Source organism: Ictalurus punctatus, chromosome 16 (genome assembly GCF_001660625.3).
Source record: "Ictalurus punctatus breed USDA103 chromosome 16, Coco_2.0, whole genome shotgun sequence".
Taxonomy (NCBI): domain Eukaryota; kingdom Metazoa; phylum Chordata; class Actinopteri; order Siluriformes; family Ictaluridae; genus Ictalurus; species Ictalurus punctatus.
This window is the reverse complement of record NC_030431.2, coordinates 26,635,583-26,645,582: the sequence shown is the minus strand read 5'-3', so window position 1 is coordinate 26,645,582 and position 10,000 is coordinate 26,635,583. Positions and strand designations below refer to the sequence as shown.

At 51.4% G+C, this 10,000-nt stretch overlaps 1 protein-coding gene across 4 annotated transcripts in view; it reads right to left on the bottom strand.

Moving 5' to 3' along the window:
* Positions 1 to 10,000, bottom strand: part of cwc27 (CWC27 spliceosome associated cyclophilin) — a 71,939-nt gene that overhangs the window by 32,173 nt on the left and 29,766 nt on the right. For all 4 annotated transcript variants that reach the window (XM_017488641.3, XM_047160751.2, XM_047160750.2 and 1 more), the window contains 2 exons: positions 2,222 to 2,331; positions 1,847 to 1,953 (listed from right to left, as the gene is read on the bottom strand). In XM_017488641.3, the coding sequence (XP_017344130.1) occupies positions 1,847 to 1,953; positions 2,222 to 2,331 (217 nt within the window). The remainder of the gene's footprint in view (positions 1 to 1,846; positions 1,954 to 2,221; positions 2,332 to 10,000) is intronic.

Here is a 10,000-nt window from a genome sequence, read left to right as displayed (position 1 = left end):
TGTGTGTGTGTGCACGCATACGTGTGTGTGTGTGTGTGTGTGTGTGTGTGTGTGCACGCATACGTGTGTGTGTGTGTGTGTGTGCACGCATACGTGTGTGTGTGTGTGTGTGTGTGTGTGTGTGTGCGCGCGCGTGTGTGTGTGTGTGTGTGTGTGTGTGTGCATGTGCGTGTGTGTGTGTGTGTGTGTGCGCGCGTGCGTGCGCGCGTGTGTGTGTGTGCATGTGCGTGTGTGTGTGTGTGTGTGTGCGCGCGTGCGTGCGCGTGTGTGTGTGTGAGAGAGTGATGATGATCAGGAATTAAGCAGAATTGGATTAAAGGTAGGATAGAGGGTGGTGTGATGAACCCATCAGAGATGTAACTGTGTTCCTCTCAGGAACTTTCGCTCAGCTGAAAGTATGCCTTATCCACGGGGGTGGGGGGTGGGGGGGGGGGGGGCAAGTGTAGTGCAGCAAAAACAAACACTGCATACTGCTTGAGTGGCGTCAGAGCTGCTGGAGCCAAACGATGGAGTGAGAGGGGGGGGGGGGGGGGTAACGGAGGAGTGCAACTGGTCCTCATGTGGCTTTCAGGTTGAGAGGAGAACATCTCACCACTCTACTCCAAATAAACACACACTGCAGCCTCGTGTGGAACGTCATGCGTGTGGCGGGGAAACAAACGCACCCTGAAGATCCGTCACGGATCGTTTCAACTGTAAAAACCCATGAATTCGATAACCGACCACCTCCACCCAATTTATTCACAACCCCACATTTTATTCATTCCCATTTATTTACACCATCACACTTACACTATACAGCCAAAAGTATGTGCACCCCTGACCATCACACCCATATGTGCATGTTGAACGTCCGATTCCAGATTTATTCCCCGTGTTTCCTGTTATAATGCGCTCCGCTCTTCTGGGGAGGCTGTCCCAGAGATTCTGGGGCGTGGCCGTGGGCATTAGTGATCTTTCAGCTACAAGAGCGTTAGTGAGGTTGAGGTCAGGTGCTGATGTTGATGTTGTGATGATGATGTAAGGAGACTCCAGTTCCAGTTCATCCCAAAGGTGTTCAGTGGGGTCGAGGTCAGGACTCTCGAGTTCTTCTTCCTTCTTCCAACCTTCACACACCACGTCTTCATGGAGCTCGCTTTGTGCACTGTGTGTCTCGCTGGAACAGCGTTTGGGCCTATTTAAGGCCCTAAAGACACACCCACTCCTCATTTCCACAAACACACGTTCTTATTTTCAGCCTAAAAGACACACACACTCCAATTTGCCCGTAATACTTTTTTTTTCCATTCAAAGACACGCCAACATTCCCATTCATAGCCTTAAAGACACACCGTCTTCAACCTGCCCTGATTTCCATCTACATATATGGACACGAAGAAATGCCCACATTGCCATTTGTTGCCTTAAAGACACACGCAGTCCAAGCTGTCCTCATTTCCATATATGGAGTCACAGCCACACCCACTCCAGGCAGCCCTTGTTTGAGCTTTTGACTTTAAAACACCAACATTCCAACTTTTGGCCTTACACCCATGCCAAGCAGCCATTATTTCCATATACACACTCAAAAACACAGCCAAATCCCCAGGACAGCCCTTATTTCCATATATGGACTCCAAAGACACACCTATATTCCCAAGATTCACCACCACACACAAGCTGCCCTTATTAACATACACGCACACAAATACTATATATGGTAAAGTTTCCTGTTACTCCCGCATATGAACTGATGTTTACATTTAGATACTCTTATTACGCCGATTATGTCACGTGATTGTGTGAACAGCAGTCACCATGACGACACAGGTTAAGGTAAATGAATAAAAGTCGGACTGTTTCTCACCATCCTTTATCGTCATCCTCTTCCAGCTCCTCGTCGTCAGGTGCCTCTGGGGTTTCGGAAATCGCTGATGACAGCTTGGTCTTAAAACGGTCCAGAAGAGCGAGTGTCTTCACACAGAAGAGAAACACAGACGTTGATTTATTCAGCGCTAACTCACGGGAGAGAAAAAAATTACTCAAACAACTCCATTCTAAAAATACGTGCCGATTCAGTCCAGCAGGTGGCGCTGCAGATTAGAGCTAAATTCAGTCATCCTGCTAAGTTTGGTTAAAAATAAATAAATACATGCATAAATAAGAGAAAAGGACAATTTTGCTGTACAGTGCAGCGCCACCTGCTGGACTGAAACAGATCTCAGATCGATGTGTAACTCACCTGCGCCTCTCTGCTCGAACCCTTCTTCAGCTTTTGAGTTCTCATTTCTTCGTACTTCTTCTTGCTCTCCAGGTACTCGGACACGGCCTCGCCCGTCGCTTTCTTCTCTCCTTTAAAACATATCGTGAAACGGAAATCAAGACTTTTTTTCTCTGTAACGTGACGTAGCTCCGGGTGGACCCGGCTCGGCGATGTAGAGACACACCCGAGAACATCTTTACTAGTTTGGGTGTAGTTACTGAGGAATGTGAGTTAAGATTAATAACGGAATAATAATCTGAGGTTAATCACAGGCACTGATAACGGGTGATAATCTGACCAACTAACAAGATAAAACAAACGCAGGTTGGAGTTCACACGGTCTTTCACACAAAAGCAAAAATTTAGCAAGGTCAAGGTAAAAAAAAAACAACAAAAACAAAAAGAGTAACATCAGGATAATAAAAAATTAGGATCAAAAGCAAAGAAATTTGAAACATGATGAAAAACAAAAGAATTACCAAGATCAAAAAATGTTAAAAGCATTTTAACGCGGTCAGGACTGAAAAAAAGGATTAAAGAAACATTTTTAAAAGGAAGATAAAAAAAGAGAAAAGATTTTTTGAAAATAAAATAAACAGGATAAAAAAAGTTCAACTTTTAAAAAAAACAAAAAAACAAGGTCAGTTATTTCTAAAGCATGTTTAAGACGAGCGAAGTTCAGGACACACACACAACCAAATCCAGATTAAAATCTTTACTGATTAGTAAAAGTGTGTTTTTAGTCTCCATTTAAACACTAAGAGAGGGAGCTGACGGGAGGCTGTTCCACGCTGCACAGGAACCGCTTCATCCTCCAGCGTGGAACAGCGCGGAACGGGGCGGAACAGCGCAGAACAGCGCGGAACGTGGAGGAACGTGGAGGAACGTGGAGGAACAGGGCGGAACAGGGCGGAACGTGGAGGAACAGGGCGGAACAGGGCGGAACAGCGCAGAACAGGGCGGAACGTGGAGGAACGTGGAGGAACGTGGAGGAACAGGGCGGAACGTGGAGGAACGTGGAGGAACAGGGCGGAACGTGGAGGAACGTGGAGGAACGTGGAGGAACAGGGCGGAACGTGGAGGAACGTGGAGGAACAGGGCGGAACGTGGAGGAACGTGGAGGAACGTGGAGGAACAGGGCGGAACGTGGAGGAACGTGGAGGAACAGGGCGGAACGTGGAGGAACAGGGCGGAACGTGGAGGAACAGGGCGGAACGTGGAGGAACGTGGAGGAACAGGGCGGAACGTGGAGGAACGTGGAGGAACAGGGCGGAACGTGGAGGAACGTGGAGGAACGTGGAGGAACAGGGCGGAACGTGGAGGAACGTGGAGGAACAGGGCGGAACGTGGAGGAACGTGGAGGAACGTGGAGGAACGTGGAGGAACAGGGCGGAACGTGGAGGAACGTGGAGGAACAGGGCGGAACGTGGAGGAACAGGGCGGAAGGTGGAGGAACGTGGAGGAACAGGGCGGAAGGTGGTGGAACGTGGAGGAACGTGGAGGAACAGGGCGGAAGGTGGTGGAACGTGGAGGAACAGGGCGGAACGTGGAGGAACAGGGCGGAAGGTGGTGGAACGTGGAGGAACAGGGCGGAAGGTGGTGGAACGTGGAGGAACAGGGCGGAACGTGGAGGAACAGGGCGGAACGTGGAGGAACAGGGCGGAACGTGGAGGAACAGGGCGGAACGTGGAGGAACAGGGCGGAACGTGGAGGAACAGGGCGGAAGGTGGTGGAACGTGGAGGAACAGGGCGGAACGTGGAGGAACGTGGAGGAACAGGGCGGAAGGTGGTGGAACGTGGAGGAACGTGGAGGAACGTGGAGGAACAGGGCGGAAGGTGGAGGAACAGGGCGGAAGGTGGTGGAACGTGGAGGAACAGGGCGGAAGGTGGTGGAACGTGGAGGAACAGGGCGGAAGGTGGTGGAACGTGGAGGAACAGGGCGGAACGTGGAGGAACAGGGCGGAACGTGGAGGAACAGGGCGGAACGTGGAGGAACAGGGCGGAACGTGGAGGAACAGGGCGGAACGTGGAGGAACGTGGAGGAACAGGGCGGAACGTGGAGGAACGTGGAGGAACAGGGCGGAACGTGGAGGAACGTGGAGGAACGTGGAGGAACAGGGCGGAACGTGGAGGAACGTGGAGGAACAGGGCGGAACGTGGAGGAACGTGGAGGAACGTGGAGGAACGTGGAGGAACAGGGCGGAACGTGGAGGAACGTGGAGGAACAGGGCGGAACGTGGTGGAACGTGGAGGAACAGGGCGGAAGGTGGTGGAACGTGGAGGAACGTGGAGGAACGTGGAGGAACAGGGCGGAAGGTGGTGGAACGTGGAGGAACAGGGCGGAACGTGGAGGAACAGGGCGGAACGTGGAGGAACAGGGCGGAAGGTGGTGGAACGTGGAGGAACAGGGCGGAACGTGGAGGAACGTGGAGGAACAGGGCGGAAGGTGGTGGAACGTGGAGGAACGTGGAGGAACGTGGAGGAACAGGGCGGAAGGTGGTGGAACGTGGAGGAACAGGGCGGAAGGTGGTGGAACGTGGAGGAACAGGGCGGAAGGTGGTGGAACGTGGAGGAACAGGGCGGAACGTGGAGGAACAGGGCGGAACGTGGAGGAACAGGGCGGAACGTGGAGGAACAGGGCGGAACGTGGAGGAACAGGGCGGAAGGTGGTGGAACGTGGAGGAACAGGGCGGAACGTGGAGGAACGTGGAGGAACAGGGCGGAACGTGGAGGAACAGGGCGGAAGGTGGAGGAACGTGGCGGAACAGGGCGGAAGGTGGTGGAACGTGGAGGAACAGGGCGGAACGTGGAGGAACGTGGAGGAACAGGGCGGAAGGTGGTGGAACGTGGAGGAACGTGGAGGAACGTGGAGGAACAGGGCGGAAGGTGGTGGAACGTGGAGGAACAGGGCGGAAGGTGGTGGAACGTGGAGGAACAGGGCGGAAGGTGGTGGAACGTGGAGGAACAGGGCGGAACGTGGAGGAACAGGGCGGAACGTGGAGGAACAGGGCGGAACGTGGAGGAACAGGGCGGAACGTGGAGGAACAGGGCGGAAGGTGGTGGAACGTGGAGGAACAGGGCGGAACGTGGAGGAACGTGGAGGAACAGGGCGGAACGTGGAGGAACAGGGCGGAAGGTGGAGGAACGTGGCGGAACAGGGCGGAAGGTGGTGGAACGTGGAGGAACAGGGCGGAACGTGGAGGAATGTGGAGGAACAGGGCGGAACGTGGAGGAACAGGGCGGAAGGTGGTGGAACGTGGAGGAACGTGGTGGAACGTGGAGGAACGTGGAGGAACAGGGCGGAACGTGGAGGAACGTGGAGGAACAGGGCGGAAGGTGGTGGAACGTGGAGGAACAGGGCGGAAGGTGGAGGAACGTGGAGGAACAGCCGACAGAAAGCGGTCCGAGACCTGCGAGCAGAGCATCGGAGACACCGCAGAGACAGCGTGGACAGAATGAATAAAAGGCCTGTTGTGTAATCTCACTAACATCAAACACTGTGTGTTCAATCATCTACAAGCCGCTCGGCTCCTCCTCCGTCCCACAGATCTTTACCTTCACAATGAAGACTTTATTCAGGAAATAAGTTCACAGATCTCTACACACTTTAGATAAAAGAACTAAAGAATTAAAGTTTAGAGCCCGAGGCTGAAAGTGGTCGGAGTTACAGCCAAAACAACGTGCTGCAAAACCCCGCGTCAGAGGGACGACCTCGAGAACCGCTCCACCCACAGCACCGAGTCCCGCTGAACAGGAGAACCGCTCCACCCACAGCACCGAGTCCCACTGAACAGGAGAACCGCTCCACCCACAGCACCGAGTCCCGCTGAACAGGAGAACCGCTCCACCCACAGCACCGAGTCCCGCTGAACAGGAGAACCGCTCCACCCACAGCACCGAGTCCCGCTGAACAGGAGAACCGCTCCACCCACAGCACCGAGTCCCGCTGAACAGGAGAACCGAGCGGCGGATCTGAAGGAGCGTCAGGAGCGCAGTCACCGCGGCGCCGAGGCTGAATGAAGCTGAACGTGAGCTGGGACACAATGGATGTGATGGAGTTCCTTTGCAGCAGGGAACCATTGCTGTAGGGTTCCCACTAGAGCGACAACCAAAGAACCACTAAGAGCAAAGAAAGCGGTTGTGAAGCTCAGTACATCAGAGAAGGGACTAGCTGAAGTGACACGCACGCACGCACGCACGCACGCACGCACGCAGGGTTCTGCGCGTCCTCACTGTGGAATTGGAGGAGACAGTAATGGCAGAAGCTCCGTGTTGACTCCGGTGTCTGGAAGCGTTAATGCGCTGGTGTAAACGTGGCACGCAGACAGCGATGATGTCACACGGAGCGTGCTCAGTCCTCACTGCACTGCTTTTCCACTACACCTGCAGCACACGGCTCACCTGCTTCTGTCAGGTCTCTCTCTCTCACACACACACACACACACACACACACACACACACACACACACCTCCGCCAGCACGGATTTATTTCACCTCAGCGCTGCTGTTTTTTTTACTCCTCTCAAATGGAACGCTTGTTTGTTTTTCATATTTATGTCACGTTGAAAAGCAAATGGACGAGAGGATGGAAATTCGTTTTTCACCCAAGGGGGGGGGGGGGGGGGGGATGGAGAGAGAGAGAGAGAGAGAGAGAGGATGGAGAGAGAGAGAGAGAGAGAGAGAGAGAGCGAAGATGGAGAGAGAGAGAGAAGATGGAGAGAGAGAGAGAGAGAGAGAGAGAGAGAGAAGATGGAGAGAGAGAGAGAAGATGGAGAGAGAGAGAGAAGATGGAGAGAGAGAGAGAGAGAGAGAGAGAGAGGATGGAGAGAGAGAGAGAGACAGGATGGAGAGAGAGAGAGAGAGAGAGAGAGAGAGAGAGAGAGAGAAGATGGAGAGAGAGAGAGAGAGACAGGATGGAGAGGGAGAGAGAGAGAGAGAGAGAGAGAAGATGGAGAGAGAGAGAGAGAGAGAGAGAGAGAGAGAGAGAGAGAGAGAATGGAGAGAGAGAGAGAGAGAGAGAGAGAGAGAGAGAGAGAGAGAGAGAGAGAGAGAGAGAGAGAGGGAAATCGTGTTGGTGTGAAAGCCACGGGCTGGATTTTGAGAAATGTTTGGTCTCTGGCGTGAGCGAACAGAAAAATAAACAGACGGAACAGTAAACAGGGTTATAGAAAATCAGCTGCTTTTCACCCCGTACATCACACAGTACACGTGGACAAACACACGTCTATAAACACGCACAAAACAACAGCGTCACAGAAATAAAGCCAGTGAGAGCTTCCTCAAACCCTGGACTGTGATTGGTCAGGAGGTGGTGATTAGTTCTCTAGAACAGCGGCTCGGTCAGGAGCGCAGGTTTATATTAACGCTCTCGTTCGGACACGTTATCGTTTCTATAGTAACGGCTCGTCCACGGGGACGCGAGTACACCAGTGGAAAAGGCTGTAGATATTCATATGGTGAAGTTTTCTGTAAAGAGAATAAATGTTTATGTGACAAGTGTGGAAGGAGTCTCCAGTGTCAGCGCTGTGTAACAGTCAGGGGTGAAGCTGGAACTAAGTTCTCTCACATCTTCAGCACAGAGAATAGAGAGAGAGAATAAAGAGAGAGAACAGAGAGGGAGAATAGAGAGGGAGAATAGAGAGGGAGAATAGAGAGAGAGAATAAAGAGAGAGAACAGAGAGAGCGAGAAGAGAAAGAGAGAACAGAGAGAGAATAAAGAGAGAGAATAAAGAGAGAGAATAGAGAGGGAGAATAGAGAGAGAATAGAGAGGGAGAATAGAGAGAGAATAAAGAGAGAGAATAGAGAGAGAATAGAGAGAGAATAGAGAGAGAATAGAGAGAGAATAGAGAGAGAATAGAGAGGGAGAATAGAGAGAGAATAGAGAGAGAATAAAGAGAGAATAGAGAGCGATGGTGAGGGAACGAGAGTATCTAGCTGCTATAACGTCAGTGAGAACAGGACTGAGCTAGTTTTGAGAATATTAAATGTAACTGTAAATGGAGAAAAAGTATAAAAATTGTAATAAGTGAGGTGCTGCGAGAGGAATAAAACACTCGGGGACGCGCCGTTATAGAAAATAATCAGCTTCAGGGTGATAACAGTAACTCCACTTCACCACATCACCGAGTATAACACACACACACACACTCACACACACACACATACTCACACACACACACACACACACACACACACACACTCATACTCACACACACACATACTCACACACACACATACTCACACACACACATACTCACACACACACATACTCACACACACTCACACACACACTCACACACACACTCACACACACACTCACACACACACTCACACACACACTCACACACACACTCACACACACACTCACACACACACAAACTCAACAAATCACCAGCTCGTGTTGTAGCAACCGCCGGCTTGTTGTGGACGACGAGGCCTCGTCGTTTGGAAGGAGGTTTATTTTTTCCGCTCATGTCAAATCATCACTTTTATTATTGTAAGAATTAAGAAGAAGGTGAGACGTCATGTTCCCCGAGGATCAGAAGCTGCGGTAGCGTTTCTCATCGCTCAGCACTGTCGCTATTACAGGCTTCAGGAGATCAACACCTGACAGGACTGAACCACTTCTACTGCCTCAGAGGGGAACAACAGCGGAACAACCCGCTTACAACGGAGCGGTCACACACACCGCTCCTACCACTCCTACCGCTCAACTACAACAGACCAACACTCGCACAAAAAACACACATAACAATATTATTTTACGGGTGATGTGATCGGCTCTCTATTCTCCCTCTCTCTCGCTCTCTATTCTGTCTCTCTATTCTCTCGATTCTCCCTCTCTCTCGCTCTCTATTCTCTCGATTCTCCCTCTCTATTCTCCCTCTCTCTCGCTCTCTATTCTCCCTCTCTCTCGCTCTCTATTCTGTCTCTCTATTCTCTCGATTCTCCCTCTCTCTCGCTCTCTATTCTCTCGATTCTCCCTCTCTATTCTCCCTCTCTCTCGCTCTCTATTCTCTCGATTCTCCCTCTCTCTCGCTCTCTATTCTGTCTCTCTATTCTCTCGATTCTCCCTCTCTCTCGCTCTCTATTCTCCCTCTCTCTCGCTCTCTATTCTCTCGATTCTCCCTCTCTATTCTCCCTCTCTCTCGCTCTCTATTCTCCCTCTCTCTCGCTCTCTATTCTCCCTCTCTCTCGCTCTCTATTCTCCCTCTCTCTCGCTCTCTATTCTCCCTCTCTCTCGCTCTCTATTCTCCCTCTCTCTCGCTCTCTATTCTCCCTCTCTCTCGCTCTCTATTCTCCCTCTCTATTCTCCCTCTCTCTCGCTCTCTATTCTCCCTCTCTCTCGCTCTCTATTCTCCCGATTCTCCCTTTATTCTCTCTCTCTCTCGCTCTCTATTCTGTCTCTCTATTCTCTCGATTCTCCCTCTCTATTCTCCCTCTCTCTCGCTCTCTCTCACTATTCTGTCTCCATTCTCTCTTCATACTCTGTCACTATTCTCTCTTTTCTCTATTCTCTCTCTCCTCTCACTCCCTCCCTCTCCATTCTCGCTGTCTATTCTCTCTCGCTCTCTATTCTGTCTCCATTCTCTCTCGCTCTCTATTCTCTTTATTCTCTCTTGCTCTCTCCTCTCGCTCTCTCTCTGTCTCCATTCTCTCTCTCCTCTCGCGCTCACTCCTCTCAGTCTCTCTCGCCATTCTCTATTCTCGCTCTCTATTCTGTCTCTATTCTCTTTCGCTCTCGCTCTCTATTCTCT